We start from the raw sequence: 17,302 nt of genomic DNA on the forward strand, positions 1-17,302 counted from the left end.
AGAAGTGTTATGCACGTTATGCATTAATTTTGAATTAGTTTTAAATACTGTTTCATAATAAGATAATAAACAAAAATAAAATTTGCTGTCGCCTGTAAAATGTAGTTGAATATAGAGTTATTAAAACAGCAAAAATAATCCATGAATTTAATTGAACAGTTGAATATAATTTCAACTGATTGACATATTTCGAGAAAATATTTCAATCAAGATTTTTATCCGAGAAGTGTCAATTTTTCAAATGGAACTATATTAGTCTTTAATTACAAATTACTATTCCAGAGATAAACTAGGATAACTAATAAGGGATGGAGAATTTTAACACATTAAGGGTAGATTTTTCGTGGTTTCTCTCTTATTTTTAACGCTTATAACGAAATAGTTGCCACAGGCACACAGGAAATAGATTTTTATTGAATTGAAAAATTTTCAGGTATCAGTAATAGATTGCTTTTCACAAAAAAATGTCTTATAAATTTAGACATTACATTATACATTATATATTATACTTACATTATAAATTTTGGGCTCAGTGCATAAGAACAAATACTACTTCATTTCTCAAACTTAAATGTGCAATAAAAAATAATTTGGTCAATAAAAAATAACACTTGGTCAGTAAAGTGAAACATTTTGTTCAGCAAGAATTCAAATGCAAAGGATGAATCAAATGTCGAACCCTAAGTGCACATTTATCGTAATAGAACATGTTAATTTGATCCACCATTTGCAAAAGGATCAATTTGATCCTTTTATTTTTACCAGTGTGCAAATATAAGTCTAATTAATACAATTAACAACTAATACGGTAACTCTGCTAACCCTGCAAAAAGACGTCACAGAAATATTTCAATTTATTTTAATTATTTAACTTAAATATATTAATTTAGAATTTTGCAACCTGTTTATAAACAAAAAATAAATTATTTAATTTATAAGGAGAAATGTCTTTGTCTTTTATTTATTATTAGGTGAGATTCTTAACAATCTCACCTACTATAATCCTAACAAAATTTCATGTCCTCCGATCGCGCTCAAACTTGGCCAAAATGTGTTTCGCCACTTCCTGATCACGAATATATGGGGGGCTAAGTTACGTTCCCGGCCGGCCGGCCGGCCGGCCGTCCGGCCGTCCGGCCGCTCTTTGGAGCTTAATAGCTCCTAAACTAAAAAAGATATCGACTTGCGGTTTTCGGCAAAGGTTAAATATCGTATGAAAATTGCAACATGGTGCATTGACCCCCCACCCCCCACCCCTCCTTCCGCCATTTTGAAGACACCCCTTTTTTTGTTTTCTCAATAGCTCCGCCCCTATGGCATCGAGCGGGCTCAAATTTTAGTATGTTATAGCTGGGCCTTAGAGCTTTCCATCAATACCAAACTTAAGGTCCCCCGACCCCCCTAACCCGAGCTATAAGGGTCCAAAAAAAATTTTTAAAATGGCCATAACTCCGGTTCTAATTGTCAGAATTTAAAAAATGAGGGCTTTTTGGAAAGCTCTCATGAAATGCCACTTCCTCTTCTAACATCGCAAGTTCATAAAACCACCGCTAGGGGCGCTATTATTAAAAAGAAAATTTTTAAATCTTATAAGTTAAATAACTCAAAAATTCCTTATGCAATCGGGCTGAAATTTTAGTATGTTGTAGCCGTTGATTATACCTATCAAACAAAAAAAACCTTAAGTCGATCCATAACCCCTGACCCGAGCTATAAGGGGTCAAAGTTCGAACATTGACCGGCCTCTATCTCCGGTTCTAATTAACATAGCGACATAAATTTTACCTTTTTGGTTTCGTCTCGATGAGCACTTTCAGATGGAAGTTCAAAACTTTACCACAGGTGGCGCTGTGATAGCGTCAAAATTCATCGGAATTCAAAGTCACTTTTCTCAAAAACAGCATTGTGCAAGTTAATGAAATTTTAGTATGTTGTAGTCCAGTCTAGGACGTTTCCAAAATGGTGCGTATGTGCGCTGTGTTTAAAACAGAACCGGCGATATGAGGGGTCAAAGTTCACAAAATTCAAAAAATCATATCTCCGGTTCTATGTGACCGATTTTGATGAATGAGGGCTCAAACGAAAGATCTCACCAAATTCTACAACTTTCTAGAACACTTAAACTTCGTGGGACCAACACCAGGGGCGCCACAGTCGAAAAACCAATTTCAATATCACATAACCTCAATTATCTCGACTGTCGCTGAACCGATTTTGATGATTACTTCGACATAATTGTAGAGGCCATTTGTCTCTACATTTCGTCCATATATCATTTTCCGCTCAGACTACGCTATCACTCCGATTTTGTCATTTAAGTGTGAAAAAATTGATTTTTTCCATAACAACGCTTTGAAATCCCTCAGATGCCAATTTGACTGCCTCTACTCCACAAAGACACTTAAAATAGGGTTTTAAATGGAAAGTCCCACAAAAGACAACAATTCTTTGATATAGTTGAAGTTCAACAAATGACTACTTGGGGCACTCTGGATGAAAAAACGAGTTAAGAAACAAAAAACCTCGCTTATCTTGGCTTCTGAGTAATCGATGAGATCATGTTCTATGGGAAAATTATAGAGAACATTCTGGTCTACATTTCACCCATATAACACTTTTCTGTCAGTTCATCCAAATCCTTGATATTTTGGTTTAAGTACAAAATTTGTATAATTTCACGAATTTTATTCAAGATAACTGAATGGCGTCTCCCTACTTCAGCTCTAAATCGAATTTGCATGCACTCCGAGTTAGCTCACGTTAAGAATCTCACCTACATAAGCCGGTTAGGATTATCTGTCCCTTTTTTGCTCGACTTTAAAACTCTCGTTTCAAATTAAGTACCTTGTAAAATGCTAAATATTTCTGAAAATTAAAAGATCATAAAGTCACCAGAAATGTTTGTGTTCAAAATATTGAATTTTTGGTCCTAAATTATTATAAAATTTGGTATTTATATAATATATTATGTTTAAAGTTTGTAAACCAGTTTGTAAATTTTCAAAAACTTAAAAAATACTTACAGTTTTTAAAGAAAAGTTTCATTGTGAAATATTTCTAAGATTGAAAACAAACTGTTTCCTGACCATTTTGAATCTAAATGAACATTTTCAATTATATTATGTATATTAGAATAATTATGAATATGCCCCATAAGCAATCCAGAAACTTCTCTTCACGTCCACTCGAAATAATGCAAAATTCTATGAATAATTTAGGAGTTGAACCATTGTAATTGGATACTTCAACATTTCTTTACACCTGTTCGATTATCCGTATGCAACTCCGAAAATTTAATTGTTTGAAAATCAATTTTCAGTTAGACCAAACTTCTATGGTTTTTTAATCAAATGAAACATTTAAATGTCAAAGCATGGTTATGGTAGCCTTTTGGTATCTGATATCACGAACTGCAAAAGATCGTTACCTAATAATTCGGTATATTTGTGAATCGTCTGAAGCAGGTAACAGATATTACAAACAATTCAAATTGTAAAATGTATTTGAAATTCATTATCCATATTTTATGATTTAAATGTCAAATATTTATATTCAGATTATTTCTTTTGAATATTAAATATTTTAAAATATACAGAACAGCAAATTAATTAATATTTTAAAATATGAATTATTATCTCAAAATTTTATATTTTCAAAAACCATGCTTTGGTGAAGCTGGCACATCCTCTTCTATCAAATAAAGTCGAGTATACTTGGTAAAATAACACAAGATGGAACATTATTCTATTCAGTAACAACCAAATTCCCGAAAGACAAATCTTGAATGGTTAAAGCCCAAAAAATAAAAATTCTAAAGGATCAAAATCACGAAAACCCAAAAGATTGAACGGACTTTTGAACAGCTAATAAATCTAAATAGCCCAAAATTCCGAATAGTCTCAAAATCCCGCAAAGACAAACCCTGAAAAGTCAATATCCCGATTGGACGAAAATCTCGAATGGGATCGAAATCTCGAAAATCCTAATAATCCAAAATCTCGAATGAGGTCAAATTCCCGCAAAACCCCAAAAAATCAAAATCCCGGTAGGCCCAAAATCTCGAATGGAATCGAAATCTCGAAAATCCTAATAGACCAAAATCTCGAATGAGGTCAAATTCTCACAAAACCAAAACAACGAAAAATCAAAATCTTGATAGGCCCACAATCTCGAATGCAATCGAAATCTCGAAAATCCTTATAGGCCAAAATCTCGAATGATGTCAAATTTTCGCAAAACCAAAATTCTAAAGTCAAAACTCCGATTGAGTCAAAATTTAGAGAAACCAAAATTTCAAATGGAGTCAAAATTTCGATAATTCCAATAAGTCAAAATCCATAATGAGGTCAAAATCCTGTAAAGCTAAAATCCTGAAAAGTCAAAATCCTGATTGAGGAAAAATTTCCAAAAATTAGAAAATCCCGCACGGGTTCGAAATCTCGATAATACTATTAATCCAATATTCTGAATGATCAAAATCTAAAAATTATAGTGTTTCACTCATGGTGAAGAATTTTCTTATCTTCTAAATTAATCATATTATAAAATCATATCTTATTTAAAAAAAAATACTGTCAAATTTAAAAACTCCATGAGTAAGGGGTAAAGTGCCCTTAAGTCGACCGGTTCCTCAATTTATTTATATTTGGACTAATATTTGGCGTATGATCTAACATTAATAGGCCAATTATTCCATAAATAAATACGAATCAGTGACAATTTTATAGAAATTCACCATCAAACATTTAAATATTGACCATTTAAATATTGACAAGGACGACAAGGAACCGGTCGACTCGAGGGCACTTTACCTTATATTTCAATTTTTTTACTACCAATTTTATCGCGTTGGCGCACTAAGCACATTTCCGATAAAAGAATTACAGCTCCTATAAACTAAAACACGCCTATCACTAGTTTTCTGTTCAAGATTGGGAAAATGGGGAAGTACTTCAGGGTAGTTTGATATGACAGAACAAGGAAGAATTTTCCGAGAATACGGAGATGTGATCCACTCCATCTTAAGTCCAAACACTAAACAGATAGTGTGCGAAGTAATTCAGTGAACGTGCCAAGAAACTTTAATGCCTTATTTTATGGATTTTTATATTTAAAATTAAAAGAATTCTTCATCAGCAATTCCATTTTACTTGTTGAAATTATTCATTTGAGGATTGATTGAAAACTCTCAGTCGCAGAAAGATACAATTTCGCTCAAATTGATTAATTTTATCCAAAAAGGAAATTATGCAGCATCCCTTGCAAAGGGTTAACCTAGTTTGTCTACTCCAATACAATCCGGTGACATGCGATCGAATATGGAAAACGTATGCAGCATGTGTAACATAAAAAAAGCCAAAACCGTAAATAATAAACAATACCAGAGTTGTGCCAATTAACTCCTGGCAGGAGTCATGGGAAAATTGGCTTTTTATAGGACTGAAAACCCACAATTACACAAAATACACATTATGGTCAATGGGGGATTACTCAACAAATTATATCATAAATCAATAACTTGTAAGATTCAAGATTTGCATAATTGTGCACAAGTTCAGCTTGTGCAGACAATTGCATTTGTCACAAACACTCCACCATGGGACTTCCTCCTACCCAGATGATGGTGGAAGCTGTAATAGTGACATCGAGAATGGTTGAAAGTTTCATGAAATTTATTGAGAACAATGCACTATTTTGCAATTCACACATTTCTGTTTATTCTTAGGCACAAGATTATGTATTACATACATTATTGCCAACATGCATGTGACCTTGCTTGTGGCAGATGTTGCAATGATTTTAGGAAGATACTGTTTTTGAGGTCTCTCTCATTTCAATAAAAGGAAATAAATATCAACATAACTTTCTAGGGTAGTGGCACCTCTTGTTGTCACAATACTTCTTACAGCCGTTTTCAGTGGAATGAGTCTAAGAAAATTAGAATTATCAATATTAAAAATCCAGCTCATCTATAAGATTGCATGAATTTTACAATAAATTCCAAAAAAATATATAAACTTAAATTTTCAAATTTGCTTCGAAATATATCATCAAGTTAGGGAGAGGTGGGGCTACTTTAAGCTGTGGAGCTACGAGTACATTGTTATACGATTTTTTCGCAGATTTCTAAAGCAAACTGGGTTTTAACATAATTTAATTTGGGTAGACAAAACAATTGTCGATCTAAATAATTGTCGATGGAATACATCATTCGTAGCTTGATCTCTCTAATCGACATACACTCTACATTACAGTCTACAGTAGTATATACAGTCTTGAAATAATCGAATTTTACGCTTGTGTTGAATCATTCCTCATAACGGGTTTTTCAAAGTCAAAACCCGAAGAGGCACTCTAGAGAGTGTATTGAACCGAAAGAGGTGACGTTTAGGCTCATGGAGCTCTTTGAAATACTCTTAAAATTTCAGAAAAGGCTGAGCCGGTTTCAATCGATTAACCGACTATTAATTTTTATTCGTTACTTGTACTACTTATTTTATTTTAGTCGATCTTTCAGTGATTTATAAATCGATTTCTAACTACTGATCCTAAGAAATTTATTATGTAATATTAATTATGCGAAGTTACTTTTGAAGTATATGCATCTTAGGAGTAATTTTCATCAAAAATTGCGGTTTGAACATTTAATTTTGACCTTTCCAATCTAATGGCACTACACACTAGTCTACACTTGTGTAAGAAAAACCCTAAAATATGCACACATTTTTCTCTAGTGTGTAGAAGTCATAAAGCAGTAGGGGAGACACGTATAGTATTAGTAAGCGGTATCTTATAGTTTGCCTGCGAAAGAATATTTAGGAAACCACTCCTCTCTTTATTCTAAATATATACTTCCCTTCCGATTCATTGAAATATGTATCAGCTTCATACAAACATTTTTTGTACAAATTATACGCAATGAAAATTTCATTTGGTGGCTAATCTACCCCGGTCTCCCCTACAGACAATTTCCTTGATTGTTCAGGGATGAGACACTTTTTACGGCCCGAAAATCAATAATAAAAATGAAACCGATTGTAAAACGTCTTACAGTAATCTTGGAAAGACCAACAGAGTCTCAATTCCTTGAATGTATCATGGAGGGTGCCCCGTAGCTTCCATGGCGCTACCTATAACCTTTTGGTCTGTAACTCGTATACCTGCTAAATGTATCATAAACACCTATCGGATCAAACGGATCGTTATACAGACAGTCAGAGAGAAATGGTGAAAGGGTGAAACTTTGATGAATTTTAAAATTGGGGAATTGTGGGAAGGTTGCAGTAGAATGGGCAGTAAATTAGTAAAAAAAAATAGTCAGCAATGTTAAAAATGGTTATTTAGTTCATAAAAAGAGACATTACCGGTTGTAACTGATATAGACATATTAGGAATTTCAAGGCCTTTCAAATGTACTCCTAGTTCGTCTCAGACTGTGAAAATTCTCTCGCTGTTTAGCCATTAGCTTTTGACATTGAAAAAACCTCGTCAGGCATTATTCCAGGATATTTTTTGTATTGGAGAAAGTAGGGTACTTTTGAAATGGGACAGCTTTGAATTTTAGCTTTTTCCTAATTTTAAATGAAACTGGACCAAGGGATATAACTATGCCGCTCACAGTTCATTCGACTAGCGATTTTTTATTACAAACGTGCCGATCTATCGATTTCGAAAAATAGTGCCGATCTTTCTATTTAAAGCTACAGATCGCTCCTCACGGTTCACTCTGATGAGAGCCTGAAAGAAAATCGGAAAATCGGAATCTGTAGTCGAGTGAACTGTGAGTGGCACAGTTATCTACCCCTTGGTCCAGTTTCATTTAAAATTAGGAAAAAAAGCCCAAATGCAAAGCTGTCCCATTTCAAAAGTACCCTACTTTCTACAATACAAAAAACATCCTGGAATAATGCCTGACGAGGTTTTTTCAATGTCTGATGAGGTTTGTTCAATGGGTGAATAAGTATTAACCCCTTGAACTGGACCTTATTATGATATAAAATAGCTTAACAAACTAATTGTGAAGCTAAATTGCATCATAATAAGATCCAATTTCACTTCAAAATTTCCCAATTTCAAAGGTGCCCCACTTACGCCTTTGAAATTAGAATTTTTCTCCCGTGGAACTGAGCCATATCATAATGTAATTTAGCTTCTCAATCTCTTTGTGCAACTAAATTATATCACGATAGGGCTCAATTTTATGTAAAAATAGGTGAAAAATCCCAATTTCAAAGGTGCCCCACTTTCAAAGGTGCCCCACTTGCCCCTAAGGCTTCCACAAATAAAGGTCTTAAAAAATATGTTTTGAAAACGAAGGTTAATTTTTGGAAAAATTTCTCGAACACCCCAAGTAGCAATCTCTAACTGTTTGGACTCTAGATTTCCTAAAGGTCAGACAGACAGACAGGGACAAATAGTCCGATATCATTTTCCAGAAATCCTTAGAAACATGAAGGTGTGGTGAGAGAAATAATCCTCTCTAGGTGAATTGTGAAAATTTCAAGGAGTCAAAAATCGAAGTATTACTTATAATACCATGATAAATAAAGATTGGGAATATTTAGAATATTTTTTCTCATCTAAAAAATGAAATTTCATTTAGTTTTCATCATCTTCAACGACATGCACATGCACAATATGACACGATTTCAGGAAATCATAATACTGCCATTATTTCTTTCAAGAAAGCGATATTTTTAAGAAATCCCCATCATTATTTATGGATTTAAAAAAAAAAATTGGCGACTTTTCAACAAAATATGCTTTGCAAATTCTATTAATGAAAAATGAAGTTAATTTTGATAATTGCGGAGCTGAGAGAGAAGAAAATGTTATTCTTTCATGTCTGCTATATATACCATCTTAACTGTGTCAGGGAGCACCAGAGAAGACGGAAAAATCGATAAGTCTCTCTCTCGTGTAAGGATGCTTGAGGTTGAACGGAAAAATTGATTGTTTCATATCTCGTTTTAGTGCACGTGTGCTCAAGTATTTAATGAAAATCAATTTTCATCCATTCGTATGCTTCATGATGCGTTTGTTTTATGGTTGTTTGGGCGAGGGGATGTCTATGTTGGTGTTACCTGGTACCAATTGAAAGAGCACCCCTTCGGAAATTCCGTCCAACATTTATATCTGTTTGCCAATGGTCCTCTCTTTATGGATTGTTTACCACTTTGAGATTGCCTTAGAAATAGACACCTAACTTGTCAATATAATTTAATATATCATGTACGAAATGGATGGATATTGATCTGGAGTGAAAGTGTGAAATGGAATTAGTTGGAATCGTTTTATTTGATTAGTTATTTATTGTTGTGCCAAATACAACACATTCTTTCGTGATGAACTCCACCCCTGCATTTGTCATAAATCCATATCCGCCACACAGTACTGTTCCGGGCATGGATGAATGGGTAAGCAAGGCGGGGACTTTTCAAAAGGGGTGGCTAAATACCACGATAATAGACAACACCATTTAGGGAAAATTTATACAAAAGACCTCTGTAGGCTTTTGCGGGGGTGCACTTTAAAATAACACTTCAATAACTCTATGAAAACCACTCCATTGCCAGCAATTTATAATAGGTTTTTGAACGTGATTCAATAAAAGACAAATGATATAGTGGTCGGGGATATGGAGTGAATCAATTTGTCAATTAAATTGTATTTGAGCTTGGGGATTCCATGCCCTCAGCACAAGGGAGGCTCTCACAGTGCCCATATTCTCGTCTTTTTTTCCTCTTTTTTTTCCTCAACGTTTTTCTTCCTACATAACCATCTATCGCCAGGATAATGGCAAGAGAGAATCCCTTCCTGATTGGCTTCAATTGATTAATATTTTGCAACATCCGATACAGTCAGAATGAAGATGAAATAGGCGTATATTAAAATTGACATTGAAATTTTTAATTCCCAAGTAGTTAATTTTGAACCTTAAAATAATGGTAAACTTTGACAACTTAAATACGGTTTAAAAAGTCATTTCTGATTAAGGGCATAATCACATTCATAGCAAAATTCTAACCGTAGCCTCACCGTATTTCGTTAATTTACGCATTTCCATTGCAATTCTTACACAAATTTTCCATTACCGCATTACCTTATCTCATACTCGGTAGCACTAGGTGAAAATAATATAAGAAAATTGAAGAAATAAAACGAAAATTCGATAAACGGTGAGAAAAAAAACTGTAAGAGAAGTTAATCATACAGTTTTTTTTTGCTCACAGTTTATCAAATTTTTGTTTTATTTCTCTAATTTTCTTATATAATTTTCACCTAGTGCCACCGAGCATGAGATAAGGTAATACGGTAATGGAAAATTTGAGTAATAATTGCAATGAAAATGCGTAAATTAACGAAATACGGTGAGCATTTTACTGTCAATGTGATTCTGCCCTAAATTTTACATTTTTTTACTGACCACAAACATTTTTGTCATTTACAAAAATACAATTCTAAAATTTCTAGAATAGTTTGCCTATTCTAGAATAGAAATTCTATTTTGCCTATTCTTTGCGAAATCGTCTCAATTTGTCCGACAAACATTAAAAACGTTGTCCGTTTGTAATATAATCTTTTATTTCTCCCTAAATGAAACTTGTATTAGGAATTTGATACGAAGGCAGAAAATATTTTCACCAAAGCTCTAAAGCATTTATCATTCATTTCGATTATTTCTAATTCCCTAGACAGATTTACGGCTTAAGTCGAGAGACGGTTTAGATATTGGGAAACTGAAGGGAATTTAGTCAAATCATTATTTCGATAATAATTACGTTACGCCATCTCTCGGCTTAAGGCGTAGGTCTGTCTACACAGAAAAAAATATTTTGTATAATTGTTCGTAAATGTTTGTGAAATCCTATGGCAGACTTACGAAATGCCCGTGAATTGTATAACCCACAAACAAGTTCGTAAAATTTTGTACTTTTTTCACAAACATTGTTCGTAAATGTTCGTAAAATTTTGTCATTTGTTCGTATTTGTTCGTAAGTTTTTGTTTGTCTGGCAAAAATTTAGGAACAAATAACAAAATTTTACGAACATTTTTTTTGTATTTACGAACATTTACGAAAAAATGTTTGTAAAAGTACAAAAAATGTTCGTCAAATAATTATTTTACGAACAATGTTTGTGAAAAAAGTACAAAATATTACGAACTTGTTTGTGGGTATAGAATTCACGAGCATTTAGTAAGTCTGCCATAGGATTTCACAAACATTTACGAACAATTTTACAAAATATTTTTTTTTGTGTAGGACGATTTTCAAAAAATTCTTCAATTAATTTAACTAATTTCTAGTACTATCGTTTTTCTATTAAAGAATAAATATTTTTTCTTATAGACATAGATTAAGTTGCCAGCCCTATGCATCTTTAGATATAGGATGGAGTCATCACTTATGGACATTATACACTTACGGACAGTATGCAAAAATCCTAAGTTTTTACTTAAAACAGATTTCGAAAAATCACAAAAGTTTGAAACTGATAGTTTTGTGAATTTTCGAAATTTGTTTTCGGTAAAAATTTAAAAATTTGCCACGCTATCCATAAGTGTATAACATCCATTAATCATTACTCAACCCTATTATAGAATGATAATTTAAAATAATAAAACATTGTAAAAGTTTACAGATTAGAATTTAACTCTAAAATGATTGAATTATTCTTTGAAAAAAAAACATTAAAATTAAATCAAATGTATACCAAGTAGAAAAATACCTTTAAAAAATTAAAGATTTTTACTTGAAAAATAAAATAATTAAATTTGATATATCCTCGAGATCATCTAATTATTGCTTTGCATTTTCAAACCAGAGATAAAAATATTGTCAATAATATAAAATCAGTGAACATTTTCTTAAAGTTAATATCTTTTTAAAATAGGTAACTTGTTAGGGGAAGTGAGGGATGGGGTTCGCACGCTTTTCGGAAGTCAATATTCAAGTTTTTTTTCTGGCTAAATGGTAAAACGGACAAGCAATTGCGCAATACCACAAGAATCTGTGGTCTTTTAACTTTCTATGCGTGCCTCATTCACTGCCGTAAATCTGTTCTTTTTCCTGGACAGGAAAATGAAAAAAGTATGATGATTTGTGCGAACCTTGCCTGTGGAGGCAAGCTTCGCACGATGGGTTGTTAGGTTCGTCATTGCATTTTTTCCTGGAATAACTCTTGCTCACAATTAAAAATTATTTACCGATTATTAGATTCAAGTTCCACGAATCCACGGAAACCATTATTTCACTAAAAGAAGGTATCTAAAACAGTTTCTGAACTGTTCTAATTTTCTGAAGTACTGCTTTTCTTGCAAATTTATATCGAAAAATCGACTGAATGTGAAAATTTTAAATGTGACAACCCTAAAAATTTATCAGCTGTCATTTCTTCATCTTCCTTTTCCTTTGTTTTCCTCTTTGAGGTTATGTTGTGATTTTAAGCTGCTGGAGTTACCTGATGAGTTGGCGAACCATAACACTTTCAGTGGTTGAACCAATACCCAGTGTAGTATTTAGGATTTTTTCGCCACTCGGAAAATAATTTTCCTCCGATGCAAAAAATATTACGTAAATATCAACCCAGATTAACCCTTCATCTATTGGTGTAAGTGATTATTTCTGAAAATCAATTTAACTGTGAGAAATCACACGAAATGTGAGTCATCAAAATTTCCCATATTAGGCCATTTTTGCATTTGTGATTCTAGAACCTAAGAAAGAAGGGCTAGGTTGCCTATTTTTGCAGTGAAGATTAGGTTTATGATTATCTATCTAATGCCTAAGAAATGAGGAACTAGCACTTTTCAAACAAAGAGAAAACTCGAATTGTTCGAAGGCTCACGCGTGCGAAGCATCCCTCACTCCCCCTATATCAGTTTACGGTTTAATTTTTTTCTTGACGAAAAATACTCAAATTTTGTGGATTTAACTCTTTTATTATTATTCCCTAAGCACTAGTTTGCAGAGAGAAAAATAAAAATTATTATTTTTTTATTATTATTAAAAAAAACGCATAATATGCCATTTTTACATTTAAAAATGGCGTATGCGGCGTATGATACGTACAAATTTCGTTTAGGATTCAAATTATTATGAAAAAAAAATAAAATTTTATCTCATAATAAAATATGGTAGCCTTTAATTCTTTGCAATTTTTGGGCAAATTATGATATGATATAAATTTATTTGAACCATTAATCCATAAATAAACAAGAACTGATGCAATGAAATTAAAGTTATGACATTTCTCCACTTTAAGTTGAGTTTTATGAGTTATCAAAGAAATCCTTTAGAATTGCATAATGTAAAATCTAAAATGAAGCATAAGAACTGGGTAGGGGAAAGCGGTCTGCCTTTGAATGCGGCAGCCTTTGAACATTTATTTTTTTCTCTTATTTCCCCAAGCAAAAATTGTATTTTATTAATTGAAGTTAATAGAATATAGTTTATATATTTATAGTTTGGAGAATAGAGTTTTTACTTTGACAAATAAGAGAAAAATTGAAATATCCAAAGGCTGCCGCATTCAAAGGCAGCCACTTCCCCTTGTATTCTTTAATAAAACTCAGATAATTGCTCCGATACAGTTTTCATAAAAAAGTAAGTCTTCAGAATGTAAAACTTCATTTAAGAGCAAATATTATCTAAGATTAAAATGAACGATTTTGTAAAACTTACGTATCTGAGTTGATTAAATTTTGACAAAATTAAGCAATTGAGTTATCTAAAGAGTCACCTAATCTCTTTGTAATTATAGTAACTAAAAAAATACGTCAATAATATTTCCTAATAATATTAGTGATTTACTAATTTATTTTACTAATAACGTAAAGGTTTTGATTGAACAACAATCAAAACAATTGTTAACGAAAGATGAGAAATTTTATAAGCCTCTAAACAATCCCATTGTGACATCTTACTTAAGGAAGATCATTAGAGAAAGAAAAATACTAAATCCAATTAACTTTTTTCCATAACAGGAGGCATATCGAAGATGGGTCTGCAGTACATTGATACCTTATTTCGCCGAAATGAAGGACGTGAAGAATAATGAGACAACACAAGGAGGCAAATTTTCTGTTGAAGCCAAATCAAGGGTAGACAGAAGCATCCAGACAAATCACAACAGATTTGGTGAAACCGATGAAAATTCATTGACAGAGGTTCTCAAACGGTAATGCTGTATCAATATTTTTCTACATGAAATTCTTAGACTAATTGCATGTGATTTTAGATCAAGACGGAAATCGAAGACAAGGACACCGAGGAGGCGAATACGGCCATGTCTGAGTGTTTGTCAGACGGTGGAGCAGAAATGTCCATATATGCTACCAGGTGATCGTGCACCGGCTCATCCGACCCAGTATGCAGGGGAGCCAACATTTCTCTGCTTAGGTAAGAGCAAAATCCTAAATCTCAATTGAAAAGGTTGCATTACGGTTCAAGAGAACCCCACTAATACCCAAAGTTTTCGATAGGCTTTACGACTTCAAGAATTGGGGAAGGCTTTCAAGCTTTGCATGCACTCTGACTTCCAACACTTTATATTTCTTTTAATTCTTTTATGAATCTTTTATTTATGAATCATATTCTCTTAATGAATCTGACATAAGTTTTTCAGGAAATGTCTGGCTATTAATTTATATTGCTATTTAAGGTCAGATTCATTTAAAGAGTTATGGGTCAATATGAAGTGTTCGAATCCAGAGTGTGTGCGAAGCCTGAAAACCTTCCCCTACTCGGTCAAAGACATTCAAACTAGAAGTGCTTAATTTCTAGAAACTTTCAAGTTGAAATTTAACTGATTTCACATAATACCTAAACAAAAATGGAAGTCAAACTCTTTCAAATTTTCTATAATTTTTAAACCCGTCAAAAGAAATTTTTAAACTTTGGAAAATAGAAATCTTTGAGGCAACATCGAAATTGATAAAGCATCATTAGTTTTTAACTCAAAATTAAAAGTCTTTAGTTTTAACGGTAAATATATATTTAACTATAAATCTTCAAGATTATCCATCTCCGAATAGTAAAGTAAACTAAATAACAAGGTATCCAAAAAGCTCCAGGCTTTAATGTGCACTATAAAGGTTGAAATGCGCAATTTATATCAAATTTCTTTGTTCTTCAGTCACTAAAAACGCTTTGATATTAAGCCAAAACCTGGACAGAGTTGTTTTCCGTAAAACGGTCTTCAGACTAGAGGTTTAGCCCAGTTTCCGTAAGTCTCAAAATCCTAAATAGCGTGCAATTTATTTGCTTTTCGAGAGCCTAATAGGTTATTTTCCTTTAATAATCCAATCCTAAGTTAAATTTTCCCGAAAAAAATCATAATTGATAAGAAAGTAGAGCAGTTAAGCCACCTGGCTAAGCCTCAGGTCTGAAGCCCGAATAACGTAGTCTAGAATGTCAGTATCAATTAAATGAACATGGTGTTCTCTACAAACTTCCAAAATATCCTTTCCTTAGGGCTTTTCAGACCTAAAACTTACTTATGTGACCAAACCCTTTGAATTTCAATCATTGTACAATTTTTGAAGCAATCTTGGCTTATGATGGTCGACTTAGGGCCTCGACAGACCTGACGATTAACCGAGAAACGGCTTAGCGTAATTTTATTCGAAATAATGATTAAACTACATTTTCATAATTTTCCACTAAAAGTTGTCTCTCGGCTTAAGTCGTAAGTGTGTCTAGGGCATTAGGGCCTTATGGCCCCTAAAAGAGAAATTTATGTCCATATTGAAGCAAATCCCCTACGCTAGAAACTCTTTGATATTGACAAAAATTTCTCACAAAATATTCAGAAAAATCAGTGACCTTGCACGATGACTAAAAATGAGACACCTTCAGGAATAAGTTAGCTTCATTTTGAATCCCGTAAAATCTCAATACTCCAATAATTCGAAGAGTGAGAAATGTTAGCTTTCATAATCCTTGTATTTTGTTATTAATTTCACAGTTTAAGTTCCATAAGTTTGCTTACTAATTCAAAATTTTCCTAAAAGTATTCCTTGTTAAGAAAATAAATCCGTTGAGTCATGTAGCTAATTGTTAGGTCGGAAGCTCCTATTAGCGCCATTATATACTTGCAGTTTATAAAAATTATAACTTAGTTAAATACGGTTGAGGATACAGATCAAAGTTCAAAGTAGAATAGAATAATTTTTTCATGCCACCTTTTGGATTGAGATAACATTTTAAGTTTTATAATGGAAACTTAGTACATTTCGTTCATAAATACAGATATCTAATTAGGTTCTCTTTTAGAGGTTATAGGATAGAAAAGTTAGTCTGATAATTAAAATGTTAGTTAGAACTAGGCATTTATAGCTGAATGTTGAATCGAAGTATAAAGATAATTCGAGGGTGATCCACCGTTTTCTAATGTTTGAACGAGAAATAGAATAAATTTAAACACTGGATTAACGTTTAAACCAAAAATTAGACCCTCGATTTCGGAGGTATAATTTTTGGCTTAAAGATGGAATAAACCTGTCCACATCTATCCGTAAATTCTTCTCGAAAATACTGTTAAATGATACCAAATTGATATAATCTGCACTTTAGTGGATTTATTGAAAAGAAATAAGGCTTTCACTCTATTTACAGCTTCTTACAGAAAACATGCACATTCTTTCACATCCACAATATTGATTCCTATTTTATTTTAGAGAATTTTTAGCAAGTCTGGTGGTTCAAGATTACCAAATAACGAGAAAAAGCCGTGGAATCTTGCTAAATCGAACGAAAATATTGACGAATTCACATTTTCTGGCATGCCAGAAAAGCCAAAATATGGGGTTGCCGTGTATGACCAAAACAGCTTACGCCAAAGCACTATTCCACGTTTCTGCATACGAAAAAATATTTAAACCTAGCTTAATTTTAACTCTAGATTAACGCTAATCTGAGGTTCAACTGAAGTTATTCTTCGTTTCAACATTCAGCTGTTATATCCCAGTTCAAAATGGTCCGGTAAATCAGAACAGTTGTAGGAACTTGTATAGGGATAGAGATCCAAATAGACTTTAGCTGACCCTCGACAATGTTATACCCTAGACAAACTTATAACTTAAGCCCGAAGAAGGTTTAACGTAATTATAATCAAAATAATGATCAGATTATACTACCATTGTTTTCTGACTAAACTGTCTCTCGGCTTAAAGCGTAATTGTAAAATTTGACAGTAAAGAACTGGGTAAAGGAAATTTATACAAAGGACCTCTATCGAATTCCTAAACACTCAGTCAGTGTATTGCAGTTTGGAATAAATTGTTACTGTCAGTTTGTAA

The 17,302-nt window shown here is 32.9% G+C and overlaps 1 protein-coding gene across 2 annotated transcripts in view; it reads left to right on the plus strand.

The window, feature by feature from the left end:
* Positions 1-17,302, plus strand: part of LOC129803872 (uncharacterized) — a 47,687-nt gene that overhangs the window by 24,427 nt on the left and 5,958 nt on the right. For both annotated transcript variants that reach the window (XM_055850697.1, XM_055850696.1), the window contains exons 3-4: positions 13,988-14,181; positions 14,242-14,402. In XM_055850697.1, the coding sequence (XP_055706672.1) occupies positions 13,988-14,181; positions 14,242-14,402 (355 nt within the window). The remainder of the gene's footprint in view (positions 1-13,987; positions 14,182-14,241; positions 14,403-17,302) is intronic.

This window comes from Phlebotomus papatasi, chromosome 2 (assembly GCF_024763615.1).
Source record: "Phlebotomus papatasi isolate M1 chromosome 2, Ppap_2.1, whole genome shotgun sequence".
Taxonomy (NCBI): Eukaryota; Metazoa; Arthropoda; class Insecta; order Diptera; family Psychodidae; genus Phlebotomus; species Phlebotomus papatasi.